At 34.3% G+C, this 23,415-nt stretch overlaps 4 protein-coding genes and 1 long non-coding RNA gene across 6 annotated transcripts; 4 read left to right on the top strand and 1 right to left on the bottom strand.

Moving 5' to 3' along the window:
• Positions 1 to 305: 305 nt before the first annotated feature.
• Rpl19 (ribosomal protein L19) lies at positions 306 to 1,689 on the bottom strand. Its single transcript, XM_071710428.1, has 4 exons — positions 1,593 to 1,689; positions 1,139 to 1,245; positions 814 to 977; positions 306 to 674 (listed from the first exon to the last, which is right to left on the bottom strand). Exons 1-4 carry the CDS (start codon positions 1,595 to 1,597, stop codon positions 357 to 359), a joined length of 594 nt encoding a protein of 197 aa, XP_071566529.1. The 5' UTR covers positions 1,598 to 1,689; the 3' UTR covers positions 306 to 356.
• Positions 1,690 to 1,804: 115 nt separating this feature from the next.
• Positions 1,805 to 6,807, top strand: LOC139774891 (uncharacterized protein C2orf42). 2 transcript variants are annotated; one of them, XM_071710423.1, is made up of 7 exons: positions 1,805 to 1,981; positions 3,231 to 3,619; positions 3,716 to 4,036; positions 4,200 to 4,419; positions 4,502 to 4,707; positions 4,846 to 5,758; positions 5,924 to 6,807. In XM_071710423.1, exons 2-7 carry the CDS (start codon positions 3,233 to 3,235, stop codon positions 6,091 to 6,093), a joined length of 2,217 nt encoding a protein of 738 aa, XP_071566524.1. In that variant the 5' UTR covers positions 1,805 to 1,981; positions 3,231 to 3,232; the 3' UTR covers positions 6,094 to 6,807. The 2 variants fall into 2 exon arrangements, with proteins under 2 accessions (XP_071566524.1, XP_071566525.1); XM_071710424.1 differs by having other exon boundaries at positions 3,228 to 3,619.
• A 7,659-nt stretch (positions 6,808 to 14,466) lies between these two features.
• Positions 14,467 to 15,029, top strand: LOC139774894 (uncharacterized). The gene is made up of 2 exons (XR_011718708.1): positions 14,467 to 14,749; positions 14,875 to 15,029. It is a non-coding gene; the product is annotated as an uncharacterized lncRNA (long non-coding RNA).
• Positions 15,030 to 15,070: 41 nt separating this feature from the next.
• Positions 15,071 to 17,336, top strand: LOC139774864 (F-box/LRR-repeat protein 4-like; the record flags this gene model as incomplete). The annotated part of the gene is made up of 5 exons (XM_071710369.1): positions 15,071 to 15,214; positions 16,086 to 16,474; positions 16,988 to 16,991; positions 17,152 to 17,214; positions 17,331 to 17,336. Coding segments are annotated over 5 exons (606 nt in total), but the record flags the coding sequence as incomplete, so codon positions are not given.
• Positions 17,337 to 20,379: 3,043 nt separating this feature from the next.
• On the top strand, positions 20,380 to 22,967 carry Bic (bicaudal). Its single transcript, XM_071710422.1, has 4 exons — positions 20,380 to 20,696; positions 21,263 to 21,634; positions 22,319 to 22,443; positions 22,572 to 22,967. Exons 1-3 carry the CDS (start codon positions 20,619 to 20,621, stop codon positions 22,427 to 22,429), a joined length of 561 nt encoding a protein of 186 aa, XP_071566523.1. The 5' UTR covers positions 20,380 to 20,618; the 3' UTR covers positions 22,430 to 22,443; positions 22,572 to 22,967.
• The last annotated feature ends 448 nt before the right edge of the window (positions 22,968 to 23,415 follow it).

The following is a 23,415-nucleotide window of genomic DNA, read 5'->3' as shown; positions in this document are numbered from 1 at the left end:
TTGTAATAAATTCTTTAGTTATAATTAAAATAAAAATTTTTATTTTAGATTTATATTTATATCTGCTTGCTTTTCCGTCTTTTATGATGTTTATACCTTCAATTATAAAATCAATACCTATTTATAGCTAAAAAATTTACTACATTCTTGGAATTGCTTCCTACTTATATAGTTTATTTTTTAAATCTCTGAATCATTTTACTTTCTTGTATAATTGTTTCTATAAATGTTTGGGTTCTTATATTAATTTGAACCGATTTGAACCTAAGCCTAAAGCGTTAGGAAGAAAGGTTGATACGCTTCGATTACCTTTTTCATTTTATTTATATAATTTTTCTTAAGATACATCACGCAATTTATTTCTTTGCGGCATCGTCCTCGCGTTGATACGACTGCAATAGCTCTTGCTTCTTCGAGGCAATGCGCTCCGCGCGGCGTTTACGTGCTTCCCTGACCTTAGTGCGCCGAGCCTCGGCCTGATCGGACAGCATCTCGGCACGGGCCTTCTCCGCCTTCTTCTTATGAATAAACTCCATCAGTACTCGCTTGTTCTTGAAAACGTTACCTTTAGCTTTCATGTACAGCGAGTGGTACAGGTGTCTGTCAATTTTCTTCGTTTCGCGGTATTTTTTCAGGAGACGACGAAGGACCCGCATCCTTTGAATCCAGAGATCCTGCAAGATGCATGCGAATGATTAGACAGACTTCACTAATAATAAATTTCATGTATAAATGTTCATGACTTTTTGATTAATACAGTCAAGATAAAAAAATAATAGAGCAATAGAATTATAACTGCTGGTATATACGTACTTTTTGAGGTGTACGCGCGTTTGCCGTACCCTTTCTCTTACCGAAGCCACAATGACGGCCCTTGCGTCTAGCTTCGGTATTCTTGCGAACGCGAGCTCTCGAGTGTACAGCAACAGGTTTCTTAATAATGAGCCCATCCTTGATTAGTTTTCTAATGTTTTGTCCTAAGAAAAACATAAATAAATATGTAAATCTTCCTACATAAATTAAGAAAGTAATAATGCAACGATGAACAATTCTCTTGCCGATATTCGGCTTACAGAATTTTTATAAATTTTTGCAAAAAGAAAAAAAGCACAGGCCACAAAGAAACAACGAAACTTACGAGAATTCGTATTCGCAATCTCATTGATCTCGTTCGGATCCAACCAGACCTTCTTCTTGCCACATCTCATAACAGAGGCTGCTAGCCTCTTCTGTAGCTTCAACGAGCTGCAAAGGTAAAAAGTGAGGTTATCTCATTGCAGAATTTATCGTGACGCGTCTCCGTACGCGGAACGCTCGTCGAGGACAAAAATCACGTCTTTCACGCGTAATTCCATCGGCAAGGTATATCGTCCACGCAACGACAGAGCGTCACGAAGATATTTCGCGAACGGCGTGGTTCCATGTGCTCGACGGATCGCGAACACGCGACGAAACATTTCCTCGCGCAATATTCATCGCGAAATCGCGTTCGTACGCGCGGCCGGATTCCAGCGAGTCATACGACGACTCCGAACGCAATTAGCCGCGGTACTTGTCAAAATAACGTATTAAATTCATCGCGGCGAACGAACCTCATGTTGTATTCCACAAGCTCTTCTCTGTAAAAGAAGATCAAGATGGATCAAGATGGCCGACGTTACATTTCCTTTCCACGAGGGACGAGGGAAACGTAAAGCCGATATCGCATGGCGGCCAAGCAGCGTGGCTCGTTCTACGATCGGATTGGCCGTGGGATATGGAGAGCGACACGATTGGGCACGATCGACCCTCTATCCTTTCGACGGAACCGCGACGAGAGTCTCGACGCCCTCTGCTTCACTCTCGTGTGATGGGCTTTATTTATTTACTATCCGAAGCAAATTGGCAACTCAAAACCGTAATCCGGGTCGTGAAAGAGACATATTTTTTTTTCTTCTCTCACGGCTGTGCGATTTTCACGTCGCTTCTGCGATATCGGAAGGTAACACCGTTCGATAATGTTGCTTTTGTTCATTGCGAGATGTAGCCTCTAGCCTCCCCGCGTAATGCGCCTCACCGCGAGATGGGTTTTTTTCGGCTTCCCCCTTTTCCTCCTAACGGCTGAAGCACCAGCGACGGGGCACGTTTTATCGCTTTTATCATGCAACTCGATGCGATTTGCGAGGGGAAACTTTTCTTCCAGTTATTCGCACAGCACGTAGCGTTACGTACACGCTTAGCCTAAAAGAATGGAGAAATGATAACAGAGCTCGATTTGAGGCACCTTTGCAGCTTTCATTTTTGCTTTCTTTATGTTTGTTTCTATTGCGACGTAATATATACTGCTTTTTGATTTACTTATATAATTTCTTTAAGATAAAAAATATATATTTTATATTGGTACACTATGTATCATTTTTTAACTGTATCAAGGATAGGGTGCTTCTTCATCATCTTATAAGATTATCTGAATTTTTATGCGACCCATTATTGTCTCTTCTTTCTTCTTTTTTTATTTACTATTCTTGTTTAGGTTTATTTGATTATATATAATTCCTTAATCAGGTTGACCTTGAAAAAAAAACTTGACTAATTTTCTGATTAATACAAACAGCTTTAAGATACGAATTGTACAGGCAATCTTCTGAGATTCTATAGCTAGTCTGTCCAAGTTCTACGAATGAAAGGGCCACTTACTCGCATGCCAGGTCAGATAGATTTTAGGTCGTACACTGATTCAGCATATTGTTAATTGTAAAGTCTTGCATTATGATTTATGCACAGTGATCAATTGGACGGAGCTCTAGTGTCTGTTCTCTTTTATTTTCTCTTTGCCCTGTTCAACGAAATGATGAAGAAGGCGAAGCATGTTACTTGCGAGTAAAAACTTGGACAGGCTTGCTATAATTTGTTTGGATAGAAAAAAGAAAAGGATGATTTTAAATGACACAATAAGTCTTTAAATACTTTAAAAACATATTTTGAAATTTATCAGTTAATAAGTTTGTAATTTCCTTAAGTGCGATTCTCTTTAACAAAACTTCTTACTAGCTCAATAATTTTCCTATCAACTAACGAATGCGCGAAATAAAAAGAGAAGAAACGTACCTTTAAAAAATTGACTGGAAAAGAAAGTCTAGTCTCTTTTTTTTTTTAAATCTACTGATTAGAAATAAGATGAACTCAGTAGAAAATACAACTCGAAAATTCTGTCTGAGATTTCTAATATATATTATTGTAACGTGTAGCAGCTATGTCCAATGAAGAACGCTTGAAGAAACTTTTATCAGATCTGGGAAAGGCTACCCTTCGTGGAGTTCGAAAATGTCCGAAATGTGGAACTTATAACGGATCTCGTGGTCTTTGCTGTAAGAACAAATATTGCGACGCAGTGTTCAAAGAACCTGGCGAGAAGCGGAAGCTGTCCACGGAGGCATGCAAGCTCATCACAGGCTCGACGGTGCAAGTGTTCTCTGTACGAGTCAAGGATAAGGGACCTGATTACCGTGGCTTTGTACAGTTACCATTGATAAATGCCACCATTTCGAATGACATTACAACGCTTATTTCACAAACCACCGCATTGTGCTTCGTGGACAGCTGTGAGAGAAGTTTTCATACCAGTGTCCTCAAATGTCATGTAAATGTTTTATATTATAAGATTTGCATATTGACACATTTCCGTGATTATATTTTGTATTGTACTTTTATATATTTTTATAATTGGTATTTTTAGGAGAAAGGTTATTCAAATACTGTGTTTGCGTGCCAGCACATTCAAACGGCATTAAAATGTTATGCGGAGGCGCAGCCATTAACTTTGAAGAATTCTATTTTGTCGTCGTTGAATGTAAATAATGAAACAAAGCAAGAGATATGGCTGTTAGCGACGGAAACTTCTGGTCCTTTAGTACAAAGAGTCTCAAAGAATATAATGGCAGTGAAATGCAAAGCTTCTCCGAAGCATCCTTTAGGCTATCTTCATTTTTCTTTCTTCGTTAGTAAATTAAAGGATAGAATAGAACATCGTTACTTCTGTAGTTGTACTACGTTTAAGGTAAGCAAACTGCATAATAATTTTCATAAAAAATTTTTTTCTTAAACGATTTAAAGAAAGATCGTAGGTAAATAAAAATCAAATTTTTAAATTATGCGAATTAATACAAATAATATTTCTGGTTAGAAAATATTTTATTGAATAATAATTGATTAATTTATAGGGTACAACAAAGATAGGAGGAGATAAAGTCGACGGCACTTCGTCGTCACAATCAAAGCGATGCGTGCATTTTTACGCATGTATTTGTGCTTTTGCTAGCGACCCAAAGTTATCCGAAGAGTTTAGTTATTATATAAATTTAGATCAAACGCAATCTAGTATAGAAAAGTCTCTAGCAACTGTACCGCAAAGTGAAGAAGAAGATAAAATTGTTGGAATTGGTGAGATTATATGCGCGTATATATGTATTGTACATTAGAAATTTATTATATACTTTCTGCTAATAATAATATGAAATTTCAGATCTCGATAGTTTAACCACTGATGAAACTGATACACATCTATTAATTTTTCGTGATGATACTTTAACCGTACAAAGTTTGGATGGAAATAGATTAGATTTGGATTCTATAAATTTGGATTCTTCGATTTTGCCGCATAGTATTGTCGAAAATATAGAGGTGGAATGCGATCGCAGTTTATTAGACGATAACAATATAATATCACAAGTAAGATAAAATATTTATGTTGAAATTATATTCGTTTTTTTTTCATTAATTTATAAGGAATTAAAAAATAGTTGTTTCTCTAAATTATTGAAAAGAAACAAATGGTTAAAATTATTAAGTTATTTATATATTACGCAGGTTCACAATTTAGAAGTAATTGATCAAAATGGTGTTCAGTTAGGAGGAGGAAATACTATAAAAATAGTAAATGATCAAGGGACAATTAATACAAAATATAATGTACTCAATAGTCAGTACATATTGAACGATAATAACATAAAAATATTGGATCCGAATACGTTGAAGGTTTTCGATGCCAGTGCTGCAGTCTTGAGTGTAACTAATGCAAAGCTCGTCAATAATAATGTTGCCCTAAATAACAGAAGTGTTAAAATAGTCGACAGAAACGCGGTAGTACATTATAATAACAAAAGTACATCGAATTCCGAAGCTAACGCAACGCAACCGACAATTTCGACAAAACGGAAAAGAGATGAGAAGCATATGAACAATAGTAATTTGAATCTAAATTCGATCGAGTTAAGAAAGACGAAGGCAAAGTCGCAAATTGTTAAAAAGTATCAAAATACTTGCGACGACTTGGACGAGGCCAGCGCGAGCTTGCCATTTATCAAGTGGCTCGCTTCGATAACCGAGCGAATAAATCAGACGATGCATTTCCAGTTTGACGGCAAGCCCGATCCCCTAGTGTTCCATGTGCCGCAGATATTCTTCGATTGTTTACGCGAACGAATATCATGCGGCGGCAAGAAGAAACGCCTGCCGAATTCAACGACGGCGTTTGTCAGGAAAGATGGAGTACCGTTGGGAACGTTCACGAAATACACGTGGCAGATTACAAATATCTTGCACGTAAAGAGTATTTTCGAGACACCGTATATACCTTTGGAGATTACGAGAAGTTTCGTGCAGAACGCAGATGGAACATACGAATTGTATAAACGTGAGGAAACGGAAATAGATCGTTTCAAAAAGACGAACAACAACGCGTTGATTAAACCGTTAGAGCTGAAAACATATTTAAAAGTGGGTAAGTGAGAGTTCGATACGCGAGGAATGATTCTGATTACTTGATAAAGATGATTTATCGAAATTTGGCAGCCTAAATTGGTGCTTAAAGAATCTATCATTAATAGAAAAGATGATATTAGAGATATTTCTATTTAATATATGCTCTTGTTTTGTTTACTTTTAGGAAATACTTCTCCGAATCAAGTCGAACCTACACCGTTCTTGATAGAATGGATACCGGATATTTTGCCAATCTCGAAGATTGGTGAGCTTAGAATTAGGTTTGAATTTGGACATGTAAAGAACGAAACGAGCCATAAATGGAGAAAAGTTGCTCTTTCTAAAAATGATTAACATTTTTACCCTTAAAATGATCAAGTTTTTACTTTTTTATCATAAATGTTTAAACGATACTTGAGGATTTACAAGACAAGAGGCAAATTGTATTATATGTGTGATATGTAATTCACAAGAACAATGACTATCTCACTAACAGTTACGAATGCAATGTTATAATTTAAATAACTAAAATTTTATTAACGGGATTAAATTTGTTTTGTGTGTGAGTGATAAATAAAACTATCGATTAGATGATATGAAGATGATAAATACAATTACGAAATACGTAATTATATTTTTCTGAAATAAATATTAATTAACATGCTTTTATATCACCAATTCAAAGACTGATGCAATTTTTACAATTAAATTGCAGTATGACTTAATCGGAACAGAACTTCAATCTTACTTTATAATTAATGAGAAATGAGAAATCTCTTCTGTATGTATTGTATTTACGCAGCGATTTACGATTGCCGCTGTACAATTTCTTCTTCATTCTGTATCTTGTATCCTTAATTTAATGAGAAAAGTATCGTCAAATATCACAATCATAAAATGTGTTAATATTATTAATTATTGCGCTGTAGTGTTTGAAAAATGTAATATATATTGTAAATATATTTCAGATTTTATGCTGTTATGAAAAGATATATTTATATTATTTAACATTATTGGCTCTACGTTTTGTGAATATTTAAACTTGAAAATAAATTTATTTAAACTACATTAATTATATATAATATATATGAATATGTATAAATTTCCTGAAAAATAGGCTACACATACAGATATATAATTAATTTTATCTAATTCGTATAAATATATATTAATTTTACACACGCGCGTTCACATGCACACATACATGTACAAGTATGTTATATAATTTTATGAGATTAAAATTTATATAATAAATAAATGTTAAATATGATATTTATTTACTTCAGCTTTACATAATAGCCAGGAAGGGACTTGGTTTACAAAATAAAACTTAACCACACTCATCCATCCATACCTTGCGTATACTATCCGTTATAGCCTAAAATAACCTACAACTACCTTAAACTAAACTATTTCTCACAGTCATATCACAGTCATATCTTTAGTCTTATTTAATTCCTTGCGCTTCTTTAGTTCCTTCTCCCTCTCTTTCCATAATTTCCTCAGCATCTTACCCTTATCTAAATCTAGTTCATCGCTCCACAGCCTTTTCCACTTCTCCGCCTCATTCCTACCTAAATCCTTAAACCACACACTTGCCCTCTTACATTCCTTTACATAATGTTCCATACAGTCACTGCCCTCACCGCACAAAATACATTTTTTACAATTTTCTTCTAACCAATATTTATTTACTTCTTCTAAATTTCCGCATCTCAGTTTTATTAAAGCTCTCACATCATCTCCTATCCTTACTTTCTTTAAATTACCCTTCTTTAAATATTCCGGACCCCCATTCGCCTTGTCTAACACTCTATATCTTTTGTTATATCTTGCCTCTAAGATTTTATTTCCTTCCCATTGCCTCTGATTATCTCTTTCCCTGCTTATTATTTCTTCCTCTAGATTTGTACCCTCTCTTCTCTTTTCCTCCAGAAAGCCTATTCCCCATCCATTCCTGTTATAATACCTTTCTCTTTCCATACTATACAGATCCTTCCACCCATAAGTTTCTTTTTCCTTCCAACAATGACTTACAATAACTCCGCACCTATCTTCTAAAATTCTTTCCTCATATTTCATTGCCCTTATTCCCCAACCCACCATTAATTTATCCATACCTAATTCCCTAGATATCACATACCTTGGTGTGCAGAAATCTATCGCAAAAATCCAACGAATATAGTCCATCATTATTTTCTCCAACTCTTTTTTCTCTTCCCACCCCCAAATTTCTACCCCGTAAGCCATAACGCTTTGCACCAAATATTTAAATAACATCCACCTCCTTAAGAAATCCCCTCTACACATTCTTTCTCCTAATCCCCAGATTTTTCTGACTGCCATCCTGCCTTTTTTCATCAGTTCTCTAATATGATCTTTGTAATTACCATTCCTATTAAACGTAAAACCTAAATATTTAAAGCTCTGTACCTCTTCTATATATTTATCCCCCCATTTCCACACTTCTTTGCCTTCTTTTCTCTTCCTATTAAACACTAAAATCTTTGTCTTTTCTGTACATAACTCTAATTTCCTTTCCTTTAAAAATCTTTTCAGCGTGCTTAACATGTCTAACAATGCATCCCTATTTCTCGCAACCATTACAATATCGTCCGCATACTCTAAATTCCAAACCCTCATCTTATCTACCTCTATTCCTCCTATATCTCTCTTTTTCAATACTTCAGCTAACTCCGCTATGTACAGATTAAACAGAAGTGGACTTATTACGCATCCCTGCCTTACTCCTTTTGACGTCTGGAACTTCTTCGTATACCCCTGGCTGGTCCTGACCACAACTTCCGTTTCCTCGTAGATCATTTCCAATCTTCTTAACAGTTGTTCATTTGTACCTTTATCACGTAGAATTCTCCACAGGATTTCCCTATCCACATTATCAAATGCAGCCTTAAGGTCTGCAAATATCGCGTACACCTTTTCCGCTTTTCCGCCTCTTCTTCTTCCTTTTTGGATCAGATGGTTCAACACGAAAATGTTATCTATTGTTGACCTTCCTTTTCTAAAGCCTGCCTGACTCTCCGGGATCATTCCTTTCTCTTCCGCTTCCCTCTCTAGCCTGCTCCTTATTACCTCCACATAAACTTTATACGCCGTACATAATAACGATATACCTCTATAATTTCCGGTCTTCTCTTGATCTCCTCTCTTATATAGTGTCACTATTATGCTTTTCTTCCAGTCTGATGGTATCGTTCCTTCTCTCCATATTTGTCTCAGCAAATCCACCAGCCTGTTCCATAAGGGTCCACTCGCATATTTCCACGCCTCCATTGGTATTTCATCTATTCCCGCCGCCTTTTTTAATTTCAATTTCTTCAATGCCAATTTGATCTCCATTTCTGTAATTTCATCCTCCTCATCCCCTTCAATCCTTTCATCCCTTTTCACTTCTTTCCTTCCTTCTTGATGCCTTGTCTTCTCCCTACTTTCCTCTTCCTCCTCCACTTCCGACCCTCCTAGTAGCTCCATGAAGTGCCTTCTCCATTCCTTCTTGCCTATTTTATTCTTCTTCCATACCTTTTTGTTCCTTTTCTTATTTATGTATTTCCAGACATCTGTTTCCTTCTTCAATTTCCTTAATTCCTCTTCTTCCTTTTGCCTCTTCTCCTCCTGTTTTTTTAGTTGTAGATCCCTCAACTTTCCTTTTTCCTCTATGTACCTTTTCCTACCTATTTTGCCCTTCCTCCACTTCCTGTACATTCTATGCACTTCCCTCTTCTTTCTTGTACAGCTTCTATCCCACCAGTCCTTATGACCTAATTCCTTTTTCTTAATTCTTATCCTTTTTTTGACCATGGATTCTTGAGCAATTTGTTTAATCCTTTGCCATTTCTCCTCCACCGACCTGCATACCTGTCCTTCTTCCATACATAACTCCTCCGTCCTCTCTTTATACTCCTGTATAGCATCCTTATCCCACATTATAACAAGCTTTTCCTCCTCTTCTCTTGCTTCACTTTCCTTTTCTACCTCTTGTCCTCTTCCTTTTTCTATTTCCTCCTCCAGAATTAGCGGCAAATAAATGTTAAATATATAATCATAATCTCTGCTGCCGATTTTTCCCTTATATTACTTATAACAATAAAATTTGTTTTCTGTATTTTATTCAGAACAGTTTTAATATTCTAAGATAGTGCATTAAACCCTATATGTTAATCATTAATATCTTTTTAACCATAATCGACACAAGTTCCTTTTAAGGACTCAAAGTCCTAACAATATACTTAATTTTAATTGCAAATAAACTTCTCCGACACGTCAGCACATATTATAATTATAATATGTCAAAATACACTAAAATAGCCCATTTTTGCAAGCTTTAACTACAAATTTCTCAAAATTGTGACGTGATAGAGTAATTTGACAAACGGGATTGTGTTCAAAAGAACTACCGGAAACGACTAGTTTCGTTCTTGTGCTCGAAAAACAAGTAATTTTTTGTTGAACAGTGCTATATAAAGAGACACGGTAGTGTCTCGCGCCAAGTACACGCGGAGCGAGACCGACCGTGACTCTTTTACGCGACGCGACGAGTTGCGAGTACTCTGGGAAAATCGTCACTCATGTTTTGTTTATCTTTAATTAATTATAGTTGAAATATCACAATGTTGCATGTCACATCTCAAGTAAGTACGTGGGCTTCAAGTGCTTCGTTGTATAATGTATATATAAAATATATATACATATGTAATAGTACGATAAAATTTTTACTGTGACATAATTTATGGAATTACGTTATATAAATTTTCTCTAAGGCTGCGTTCGGGGAGCGCGCTATTAGCGCTATTGAATCATTCTGTCTTTATCGCTCATCAAGTGTAAAACAAGAATAGACTAATAGCGTTTTTCTTTGGCAGAACTGGTGCGCACTCAGTGCACATTAAAGCCGTCGTACACAAATCAACGTAAAGTGTATGTTTAATATAAACGGGTTAAGTCACGAAAGCCTCTATACTTTATTGTACTATTTGGTAAAATATGTATTGGGTATTTTATCAATCAAAATATTTGCATTTTACTTTAAATATTAAAGATTAAATCAGTGTACAACGGCTTTAATGTGCACTGAGTGCGCACTAGTTCTGCCAATGAAAAACGCTATAAGCAAATAGCGCTTCCCCGAATCCAGCCAAAAACTAACATTTTAAAATATCTAAAAAACATGACATTATTTATAATCGTCAATAAATGATTGAATGTATAAATTATTGTATATTGTTGAATTTATAGGAATCTGTTAAGTTTTTATTATCGATACTCATTGTTAGTTGAGAATAAATCTTATATCACGATTTAAATCGTTTTGGATTCAAATTCTCGTGATGGATCAAGCGATACAATAAAGCGCTCGCGCATGAAAGATTCATTGAATTAATAAATTCAGCCTTTTGATGAATTGTCCTCGTGAGAAGAAGCGTTTACGTCTAATATGCCAATGGAACATAGGGTACACGTACATGAAATGCCATACAAAAAATGGCCATCGTTATTCCCTCCACTTTGCCTCAATCCTGATTGGTCGAGTTAGCGGTCCAGGGGTCGATCATGTATCTTTTCCCCTAGCGCGAAAACGTGAAAAGTGAAAAGTTTCACACCGAAAATTTTCACTTTTTACCTTTCCGACCTACGGATAAAGTTACATGATCGTTACTCTGAAAGAAATACTCATACTGCTCGCAGTCTAGTATCTGTGGTGCTCACCGACTGCGTGTTCCCACATGTTCTCTCTTTCTTGATTTTTCATTTTATACGGATAAATTAAATCTGCTTCGCATAAACAGTGAGTATAAAAATCGATTAGCTTTTCCGATTAATCTTTAATTTAGCTTTCGTCAAATTTCCGTTAATTTCCTTTATTCGCTGTATTCGCTGTATTCATATATGTTTGACTTAATCGCTATTATGCATATCGATATGTAAGATAGAAAATATATTATAAATAACATAAAAAATATACATTCTTGAAAATATTAGTCACTTAGAAAACGTAAGTGCAGCGAACATGAGCAATTTTTTTCGTTTCTTCTCTGCTACTTACGTGGTAAAAAAAAAACACAGAGCACGTGCTCACGATATCTCAGATTTATAAAAAAATATTTCCATATTTTATTTAAAAAACTTTAAAAAACTATTTTTTCTTTAAAATATTTAATTATTTAATAATGATATACATATGTTTTTACAAATTAATTCATATTTTCAAACACTAATACATTATTATCTAACCTCAATTATATTTCTTTTTTCACGAGAGACTGCAGTGCTATACTTATTGCTAGAGCAGTGGCATACTCACACAGACAGTGCGCATATGCATGCACTAGTGGCTCATACTACGTTTACGCGAGCGTTACTTCTGTAGTAACTTACGATATATCACTTGTTTACGCGGAGTAAATTATCGCAAGTTACTACAAAATCCCGTTTACGCGAAGGAAAATCCCGTTTACGCGAAGGAATTATCGTAAGTTACTACAAAAGTAACGCTCGCGTAAACGTAGTATATCAGTCTCTTCCACAGACTTCTATATATCACTAGATTGCTCATTTCGCAGCCATTTTTGCTTCCGAGAATGAAGATGAATGTCATTGAATATTTTTTATACTCACACATATACAAATCACGCGTAACAATATATCACTACTGATTTCAGTCACGGCCAATCACGTAAAACACTCAGATCACTGCATGGTACACTAAGGGTATTTTCCGTTTCACGCATGATGCGCAGAATGCATCATTTATTCTTGTTTAACACTCGATGAACAACAAGGATAAATGATGCATTTAAGAATCATTTCAAATATCTCCGATTAGTTTAATCAGCCGATTAGTCCACTGGAAATGACCAATCGCATTTGTCGTTAAGCAGATTGACCAATCACGGGTGTGGCACTTAATCGTCGATTAAAATTAATCGAAGTTGATCGAAGTGACCCTTATACCTGTGCATACCTTAGAACATTTTATAAATGTTCCCATGTATTACACATAACTTTTCCAACATAAGTAAACTGCGCGCCGACTAGATTTGTCAGACTTATAACACAGTTCCCATTGGAGCAAAATCTCCTCTCTCCCCGCAATTAAATCGATTCGATTTAATCATTAAATAAAGAAATTATTGCGAAAAATATTACCTCAGCCAGGATTCGAACCTGGAACCTCCCACATTCCGTGAAGGGTGTCGCGTACCAATTTGACGACTGAAGCATGTGGTAATATTCTTATACCACATGCTATTCCTTATATACCTGTGCATACCTTAAAACATTTTATAAATGTTCTAAGGTATGTTGCCTGGCATTGTGCAAGGGGCTTTACAATAGTACATACAATTATAGGCCTGTTCTTTTTAGCTAAAAACTTCTCGCACATTTTATCTTTTTTCTTTTTTTCTACATCGTAAAAAGAAAAAAGGAAAGATGAGCCGTACAAGAGCTAAAAGAACAGATCTATTATCTATTTTTAGAATAGAATTAATGCTTGAAAACTTGTTTTCTATTGCACAATGTTTCAAGCAGGAGTAAGCGAATTTTGAACAAGTTGATTGTTCATCTCTAAATACTCCATTATCATATATAACCCAGGTAGCAAGCACTCGTCATTTTGACGTCAAATGACGTCAAAAGACGTCAAAATGACAGACTTTTGACGTCAATTGACGTCAAAATGACGAGTCTTGCTACCTGGGAATAATTATAAGAAATAATATGAGAATTATATACGACCGTTATATGATATACAATCAAATAGATTAAACTAAAATCGCCATTTAGCGGTCCGAGCTGGATCTTTGGTAGCCATATCATATATACAGGGTGTCTGAGACCACCCGTCCACCCCTTTTCTTTTAAAAACTAAGCATTTTAGAGAAAAACGTTCTAGACAAAAATTGTATGGTTTTGAGGGGAACATAAGATGGTGTCATTGATTTGACCTAGGGTGGCATCGTTAAGGTCAGGTAAAGGACACTTTCAGTTTCTTAAATGGAACCCTCTATTTTTTATTGCATATTCTTATAGCTTATGTCGAGAGCTTTCCAAAACACTATAATTAAGTATTTTTTCATTAAGTACTTTTTGAGTTATAAGGCTTGAAAGTTACAGTATTGTGACATAATATTTTGTTAAGTATTTATAATTCAAATTCCTTACTTTTTATTTTTGCAAACAATACGAATCAATTAATGTAAAGAAAACACAATTTTCTTAAAGAAAAACTCGCCGGCAACATGCTGTTGATAGGGATACGCTAGGAAGCGTCGGCATCTCTGGCGATAAGCAGCTGAACTCCACGCTCAGGAAAGCGCTTTTTCTTTTTCAAGCTTTTGTAGTTTAATAACCGTTGATATGTTTTCAGGCGATGTAAATAAACAATAATTATAAATCGAAATTATCTTTACTTCCTTCTCAATAGAAATAAAAATATACAAATTATTAAGAAGCATTATTGAAAATTGTTAATTACAGTCATTTGATAAAATTAATTTTGATTGCACTAGACGCGCTAATTAGCGTTCGCCTAAATAGAGTTTGTAGCTGTATTTTAATACTGATAATGCAAAGCAAGCAAGCAAGCAAATTTATACTATATAATGTTTAAAGATTATGTATATTATATAATTATAATAGATATAATTAATTATATAATTATAATAAATGTAAAGTATGTATATTATAATGCAGCATTTTAGCGTTTTTATGCCAAAAAAGGGCAAGGATTATAACCTTCATATCTAATATCTGCTTTCAGAGAAAGAATATGACATTCCATTATCCATTTGAGAGTGAGAGTTTGAGTCAGTATCCCTACATCGGCAGGGTCTCAACAGGAGAGAAAAATTCTGTTGACTTTATCTATCAATTTGTGAAGCATTGTAAAAATGATATTAATAATCTCGACACACTTAATACTTTACATTACATGTATGGGGCACCTACCAAATTTCCAAAATATGGAGATTTTTCAGAAACATTCATTATGGTATGCGTATAATATTTCGCGGGATTATCTGTTATTGTCCTGTAGAAGTAATCACAGTTTAACATTATGCTACAAGATTTTGTAGTATTTTTGACACATTTTGACATTTCAATATTTTAATACAGAGAACTTATGATTTCGACATGTCATTATCTTCATGGCATGCAAGCGTTGCACTACCTGGTAGAAGTATACCATGGCATGAAAAAGATATCAAACACATCAATAATATTGGTATGTAATATTTTAATTGACAAATAAAATATTATTAAAGAAGAAACATTTCTATTGGGAAGAAATTATAATTTTACTTTCTATTTTATAGAAATCGAGTATCATAAAGCTGTATATCCAATCAGAGTCTCTATATACGAAGTATATAATCCTGGAAACATAATTAAAATTTGGGCTCAAGATTCTTCAAATGATCGGTGGATTTTATTGTGGGATGGATCACCTCCCCAGGTAGCAAACACAAGTCATTTTGACGTCAAATACTAGTCATGTTTGTACAAATGACGTCAAATGACCAAAAAGCGACTATGTCTTTAAAAATGACATTATACTGACGTTATTCCATAACATCATTATGACGTCTATTTTTAGTCATTTTTGGTTAGGTTAGTCTATGACATCGGCGACTAATAATGGACGTTTATAAGACGTCATTTCTTAGACCATCTAAAGACGTCATTTTAAAGACGTCTTAAAGTCGTCCAAATAAGGTCTTTTTGTAATATAACTATTTTTACTTCTTAATATTGTTTAATAAAGTAATAATAAAATAAAAACCACAAAATTAACTGCAATATGTTTGTTTAGCAACTTTATGATTGAAGTGGCGAATTTATGGTATAAGTGGATGTAGTTGCGTGTGATTATAGTTTTATGATAACTATTTCACGCAGTGTTATAGCTATCAAGAAGATTATCATTACAAGATTTTTGAACACTTTAAAGATGTACCTGTTATAGACAAGTACAGTTAATAAGGAAGCATCAGGGTGAGAAGATCGTCACTGTCCACTAGATCATCGAAGTCAAGCGACTCGGACGCGGTACTGTACTAGGATGGGTGACCGCCTTGAGAGCGGCTATACGCACATGGCATGTAACGAAACAGTTAAAAAAGTTTTTTTTTCTTAGATAAAGAAAAAAAACATTTTTTTATAAACGTTTATCAAGTAGACATTTTAACATTTTAATTTCATAAAAAACATTTCTAGAAACCGGTATGTCGTACAATGGACCTATTTTTGCCGTCAATAAGACGTCAGAAAATGACGTCAATTGTCTGTGACATTAGACCGTCATTTTAACGTCATTATGCCGCCAGTTAGTGACGTCAGGAATGGTCAGTAAAGGACCAAAATTTGACGTCAAAATGACTTGTGTTTGCTACCTGGGTCAGATTGTGCCTCCGATATCAAGACTATTTTCCCCACCCTTACAGCTGTGTAACTTTAAAACGAACATACTCAAACTAGAATTTAAGCACAGTATATTAGACTACACAAAGCTAGACGCTGTGATGCTTATCGGAACGTCAGAACTGATCCTTCCTAGAAATCCTGAAGAGAGTTTAACTGATCTATTAAAAAGACTTAACTGCATGTATTCTCACCATGAGGATGTCCATAATCTAACAGCAAATTACGAAAACGCACATTTGGATATTGACCATCTTCAAAAGAATTTTCCTGGACACTGTATTATTTGTAAAAGGTATTACATTTGTCAACTTTAAGTAGGTAGCAAAACGTGAGTGTGCAAATCATTGCTGAAAACAATTTATGTATTGTTGCCACAAACATTGCGTAAACATGAATGAAATCGTAGCTCTATAATAGAATTTATATTTATGGTGCTTTGTAGCAAAAATGTGTTGTTTCCATCAATAATATTTAAACTATATAGCCAATGGAGCTTCTGGGCGTAAACTGTTGCTACCAAAATGTAACAAATAATGAATAAATCATTGCTTGAAACAAATTCAATACTGTTGCTAAGCATTTACAGACGCAGCTTTACATGTTATTTGCACAAACACTCGTCACGAATTTTCGCACATATTTCGTAAATACAACTGACGTTTTGCTATCTGGGAATATTTAATCTTTCTTTATTTTATTAATAATAAAAATAAATTTGTTTTGATGTTGACATTATTTGCAGCGATATAAAAATAAGTTTTCACAAGAATAATTTTGAGCACAAAAAGGCATCTGTACTTTTTAGGAAGGTAATTCCTGATTATGTAAATCGTATGGGTGAATCCAAAGAGCTACCATCTGACAGTTTTTCTGCACTTTCTGTAAAGTATTCTAAAAAGTCTACTTCTCATAATAATATTTATTTCAATGTTATCTCATGTACTAAAGTTTTGTGTTCTATCTTTGCAGGATGAAGTAATTCTAGAAATATTAAAGCACTTAGACTTGAAGACGTTATGCCTCATGAACCAAGTAAATAAGCGCTTCAATGATTTAACACGGGACCCTCTACTATATACACGTTTGAACATGCGAAATATATGTTGTCCTACTTATTTTTATAATATACTTTGCTACTTTACACCTAGATGTAAATATTTGCGACAATTAGATCTTACATTATGCGACTTTTCTTCTTCGCATTTCGTGCAATTTCTTGAGAATTGCGGCAGGCATTTAACGCACTTACGGTTAATGGAATGCAGATCTGTCGACAATAATGTCCTATTCAAAATTTCAGAGATATGCAAAAATTTGAAAGGTATATATGTATATAAAGATTATACAAATATCAAAATTATTGTTAAGTTGCATATATGACCAATATATATATTTTTTAGAGTTGGATCTGACGGGATATTTATGTAAAGAAGGACTTTTATGTTGTCTCGAAAATCTAGAGAGCCTGGAACAGTTGAAACTTGAAGGAATAGAAATAGAAGCTCAACAAAATTCACGTATCCGTTTATCTCTTTGCAAAATACTGGAAAGAGATAAATGGATGCGTGAATTGCGTGAATTATACAAAGATAACCCACGTGTCCGAATATCTTTTGCACCGCTCGAAAGCGGTAATCATTGGCAAAGTATAGAGTCCCCATTCGACACCATTGCAATTTTTGGCGAATCCGGGCGCAAACCGTTGCGCCTATTGACGAGCTCTACCCCGACAGGGATAAGGCGTGCGAATTAGACAGGACACTGTTATAGTTTGGAAATGGAGCAAGGCTCCAATTTAATTAAATACTTTTTTCAAAAAAGGCAAAAAAGGCGCCAAGTACACGTGATTGTTACCTCGAAAAAAAAACCAAGTGGTTGTATCATTAATTTTAAATTCAAAAATGAATAAAATCTATTCTAACCTAGGTGGTAGTAGCTCTAATTTTTCTTAACAAAATTATTATATTACAAAATTGTTACTTTATTCAATCCAAAAGTGATATCTACCTCGAAAAAACAAATGGTAGACGTAATCTTTGTATCTCGAAAAATCTCGAAAAAATTAATCTAAGCAGTTGTATCTTTATTTCCAAAAATTATAACCCAAGTGATACCCATCACAAAATTACGTTACCTTATCAAAGAAGAGTCGCGCTTCAAGTGATCTATTATATTACAATTACAAAAAAGAAATGATATCTCTTTAAGGGCTTACACCTGAGTAAAGTGACCATATTTTGGGAATTTTTTTCTCGGAAAATAATTGCTTTATTCAAAAACTTTTTTTTCTGTTAAAAAGGGCATGCATGTATTCTAGTACGTTAGTGAATTTTTTAATTAAAATTTATCAACAATAAATATTGTTTATTGGCGTCAGCGTAAGCCCCGTTTTTTTGTTGTGTTCACCATTTTGGGTTGTACGTCATCTGGAACAAAAATAGGCATTAAATTCCTAATTAGTGATATACAAGACAGTTAGCTACGAGCCAAAAAAAATTTTAAAAAAAATTCTAAAAATGGCGGCTGTTTGAAGTTTGAAGTCGATTTTTGACCTATTTTTTCAAGTTACCAATGCATTTTTTAAACATTTGTAACAAAAAATTTATAAAAGTCTGATCGTAGCTAATTAGACAAAGCATCCAAGAATATCGTGTCCAAATTTCAAAAAGATCTATCGATCCGTTCTCGAGATATCGTGAACACCGTTTTTTAAAACCATGTTTCGAGAAAAACGCGTTTAAAGTTGGAGAAGAGATTTGGATATCATTAATTGTTTATAATGCTATAACTTGAAAACAGCTTGTCTTACGAAAAAAATGCAAAAGACAAAAAAGTTTCATCTTGACTCGAAATTATTAGTAATAATTAAAAAAAATTTTTTTTTGTTAATTAACAATTAAATTGTTTTAAAAAATTTTTTTTTCTAATTTTACCTTTAGTCGGCGATTCCGGGGCCATATAAAAGTTCTTGAGGAGAGGCTTCTCAAAGGACACGAAGTCCTGAGAGGAGAGAGCTATCTTGCGATACCGGCGAAAAAGGCGCGATACCGCTACGATCCGCTCCGCCCCGCTTCAGTAAAACCTCCGTAACTTCTACAATTTTTCGAATTTCTTAATAATATTTTAACACAATATTTTTGAAACTATATATTTTCAAGAAATGCAAAAAAAAAATCGATTTTTTCAAAATGCTACTCAGGTGTAAGCCCTTAAACTACAGCGCCGATTGCAGAGAGAACATATATATTGCCTCAAAAAATAATTGTTGCACAAGTTTGAAAAATCTTTACATTGTGTCAATTAAAAAAAGAATGTATGATAACAATTTTATAAGATTAAAAAATTTTATTTAAATTTAACAAGGGAATACAAGATATTTAAATACAAAGTTTACATGTGTATTTTTTAGTGGATATGATAACAATTTTATAAAATTAATAATTTTTAAATTCAACAAGGAAATACTTATATAATACAAAGTTTACAAACATATGTGTATTTTTTAATAAATAATAATTATTTTACAAGATTCAACAAGGGAATACAAGGTATTTAAATAGAATAAAAGATTTAATCACAAAGAATTACAGAGGTAACAGTACAAAATAAAAATATTTTATTAAAATATTTAAACCCAACAAGGGAATACAAGGTATTTAAATACAAAGTTTATACATGTATTTTTCAATAGAATAAAAGATTTAATCGCAAAGAATTACAGAGGTAACAGTACAAAATAAAAATATTTTGTTAAAATACATAAATTTTTCTTGTAAAAAAACTTGGCGCTGCTAGATTTCTTACAAATGTAAACTTATTCTATACTTAATTCTAATCGCTTTTACAATGTTTAACGCACGTCTTAAAAATCTAAACTTATCCTATACTTAATTTAAGCCGCATTATTCGCCGCCATCACCCACACCCATATCACTCGCTCGTACATACACACCACGCTGATAATCATTTTGTTACTCCCGTCGCATTCTTCTCTGAATTATTTTTATTTATTGTTGTCCTTATTTATTTAAAATTTCGAGGTCTAGCAGCGCCAAGTTTTTTTATAACAGCAAACGCCGAGCCGCGGGGGGCGCGGGGTCTCTTGCGACGTTTCGAATCGGTGCCGGTGGTCGCGCGCGGCGGAAACGATCCGCGCGCCGCCGCTGCCGCCGTCCGCGGATACTCCGGAAGTCAGTAGTTCTGACGTAGGGGATCCGCGAGCGAACGAGAGGGTACGCTTCCATTTTCTCGAGCATCTCAAGGCGAATTGAGTGAGCACGTGTCGTGTGTAGCCGGTCCCCGCGCTCGCGCGACGTCGACCCCGCTCGTGTGAGAGGAAGGATTTCTCGTTGGAGGCAACCCGTTTACTAGTCGCAGGTCAACCCGACGCTCACGCGCGCCCGTCACCCCCCTCGTGCACGACAGGAGGTTAAAGCATGAATCCGGAGAAGCTCAAGAAGCTCCAGGCCCAAGTGCGAATCGGCGGCAAGGGTACACCCCGACGCAAGAAGAAGGTAATGTGCACTTGGCATCGTACACTTCGGTTAATTCGTTTCTTTCTTTTTGTTTTTCTTTTTAACGTAGGGAGACCTAGCTCGTGCATTTTGCTCTCTATCGCCCTTCGACGCGCGATCCATCGTCATCATTATTAATATGCATTGCATGCCGATCCTTAAATCAGAATAAATGCGTGACATCGCAAGATTTCTTCTCGCAGGGACAACGAATTGAAATTGTTAGTCTAGTTAGTTACCGTCTGCTCTGTTTTGCAATATAACCTCTACATTTAGAAGTGAGGATGTTGTACAGATTTCTTATAAACAGAGCTATTTTGATGATCTTCTTGATAATCGTTTTGTAGTCCGATTTGTACAATAGATATTAACTAAGAATAACGTTTTTTCTATTTGTTAGAGCTCTCATAATACACGAATAGTAATTGAATTGTCAAAAAAGAAGGAAGTAACATTTATATGCCGCAGGAACAATGTTACGCAGAACACTAATGTTTTATTTATTTCCTTGTGACAGAATTAAACATTGACGTCTTTACATTTATGTTATTTCTTTACTTTTGCAGGTCGTACACGCAACTGCTGCCACAGACGACAAAAAGTTACAGAGTTGTCTGAAAAAGCTTTCTGTAAATACAATTCCTGGTATAGAGGAGGTTAATATGATTAAAGATGACGGCACGGTCATCCATTTTAATAATCCGAAGGCCCAGGCTAGTCTGTCCGCTAATACATTTGCCATCACTGGTCATGGAGAAAATAAACAGATAACCGAAATGTTGCCGGGAATATTGAGCCAGCTCGGTCCGGAGGGTCTGACACAGCTGAAACGATTAGCGAGTACAGTAGCTGGAAGTGCGGTCGGGAAAACTACGTTGGAAGAGGACGACGAGGTACCTGATCTAGTGGAGAACTTTGACGAAGCTAGTAAAGAGGAGGTAAGAGGATAATTGAAATAAACTTGACGGTATTCTTATTAAATAATAATTGCTAAGATGAGAAAAGAAAACAATTTTCGTAAAATTTGATAAATTTGTTGAAAACTTTCCATAAACATTTATATGAATTGCTACAATTCCATATCTGTACCTTATTGTTAGAGGTAAGAATCGTATCTCCAGTTTTTGTCAAAATGGAGTCAATACATCTTTCAATATAACAGAAGCTTAAATTGTATAATGATAAAGCGTCTTATGTCTATTATTACTAGTTCCCAAGATACAATGTTTAGAAAAAGTTGTATTGAAAATTTTTATAGTGCCTAATTTTTTAACCAGATACAGCGTGTTATTGGCAATTACACTATTAAACATGTCAGTTAAATTACTTTATTGAAAACTTAATAAATCAAGGTGCTACTTTTATTTTATATTTTTAAAAATTTATCATTTCCCTATTTAAAACTTTAAAACTTGTTTTCTCGAAATCTCCAAAAAAAATCGACATACGATTCTTTATCTCTAAGGTATAGATATGTATAACAGTAGTATCTTTTTTCATTGATGTTGCAGATAATCTTGTTTCTTTATCATTTTAGAAATAGTTCATAAATATACGAAATTAAGTACATTATTTATGTAAAAACATGTTCAATATATAAATCTTGTTTGTAATATTTGGAGGTGGCTCCCAAAAAGGAACTGGATGAAAATGACAAATCCAATGGTGAAAAGAAAGACGCCATTATTATTGAAGAGAAGAAAGAAGCCCCGTTAGCTACACCTGAAGCTTAAGAATGAACGCTAAGGTAAGATAGATGTAGCGATAGATATATTGACATTTTTCTGGATATTAATTCTGGATATGATAATAAAACAAAACATAATTTATTAACATAAGAATAAAATATAATATATGATATCTTTTTTTTCCCAGATATTTCATACAACAAAGTTGTAACAAATAAGTAACTGATGAGTCAAGAGAAATGTGTGACGCAGAAACAATGAAGCATAACTATACATATATTACAAATACTTGATATACACCTCATAATAATTGCTAGTATAAGTAACAGTTGACAAGAAATAAAAAAGCTGTTACAAAAATCAAAAGAATTTCCCAGATATTTTTTTTTATCATTTTGGTGCTACCACTAAGATAATCTGCTTCGAATTAGTCAAGATATTTTTATTGTCCCCAATTAATATCATGTGACGCTTTAACTATTTAAAATGTCAATGGAAACTTGAGCATTTAACTTGATTGCAGAGAATTGTAACAATTAATACTATGCTACAAATTTTGTTATTAATAAATTGATGTGAGAGATGCAGAGTACTTTTTCTTTCGGACATTTAGTGATTTTTATATAATTTAGTTAAACTTTTCTTTTATTTTGGTCAAATAGCATTTCAGCACACTCCAATATTTATATTTTTTATTGATATACTCATCACATTTATTGCAAGAAAAAAATATTTTTAAACAGTATAAAATAGTATAATTTTTCTTAAAATATAATTTTATTTACTTGTTTAAAACTTTCTTTGCTCAAACATTTTCTGTGGAATTGCAAAAGCAGAAAAGAATATAGTGACTGCAATCAATATACAATGTAACTTCTGATTGGCTTGAACAAATTTTACGTTTTCATACTTTGCTTTTCCGCTCCTAATGTGAATAGGCCGTCTTGCTTGTTCTGCAAAGAAGATTTACGGTGGACTCTCTGCAAAATCTGTTTTCGACAGATTTTAATAGCTGAAGATAATAAGAGAGA

Source organism: Temnothorax nylanderi, unplaced genomic scaffold (assembly GCF_030848795.1).
Source record: "Temnothorax nylanderi isolate EJ_2023f unplaced genomic scaffold, tnyl_v1.0 TNYL_tig0089_pilon, whole genome shotgun sequence".
NCBI lineage: Eukaryota > Metazoa > Arthropoda > Insecta > Hymenoptera > Formicidae > Temnothorax > Temnothorax nylanderi.
Note: the sequence above shows the minus strand (reverse complement) of the source record. Positions and strands in the feature narration are given on the sequence as shown.

Bases quoted from the DNA above. Each gene is read 5' to 3' on its own strand.
- LOC139774891 (XM_071710423.1), top strand. From the start codon at position 3,233: ATGTCCAATGAAGAACGCTTGAAGAAACTTTTATCAGATCTGGGAAAG. The intron at 3,620-3,715 runs GTAAATGTTTTA...TGGTATTTTTAG, and splicing joins CCAGTGTCCTCAAATGTCAT to GAGAAAGGTTATTCAAATAC. The intron at 4,708-4,845 runs GTAAGATAAAAT...TATATTACGCAG, and splicing joins ATAACAATATAATATCACAA to GTTCACAATTTAGAAGTAAT.
- Bic (XM_071710422.1), top strand. From the start codon at position 20,619: ATGAATCCGGAGAAGCTCAAGAAGCTCCAGGCCCAAGTGCGAATCGGC. The intron at 20,697-21,262 runs GTAATGTGCACT...TTACTTTTGCAG, and splicing joins CACCCCGACGCAAGAAGAAG to GTCGTACACGCAACTGCTGC. The intron at 21,635-22,318 runs GTAAGAGGATAA...TAATATTTGGAG, and splicing joins ACGAAGCTAGTAAAGAGGAG to GTGGCTCCCAAAAAGGAACT.
- Rpl19 (XM_071710428.1), bottom strand. The intron at 978-1,138 runs GTAAGTTTCGTT...TGTTTTTCTTAG, and splicing joins GATTGCGAATACGAATTCTC to GACAAAACATTAGAAAACTA. The intron at 675-813 runs GTACGTATATAC...TGCATCTTGCAG, and splicing joins ACGCGCGTACACCTCAAAAA to GATCTCTGGATTCAAAGGAT.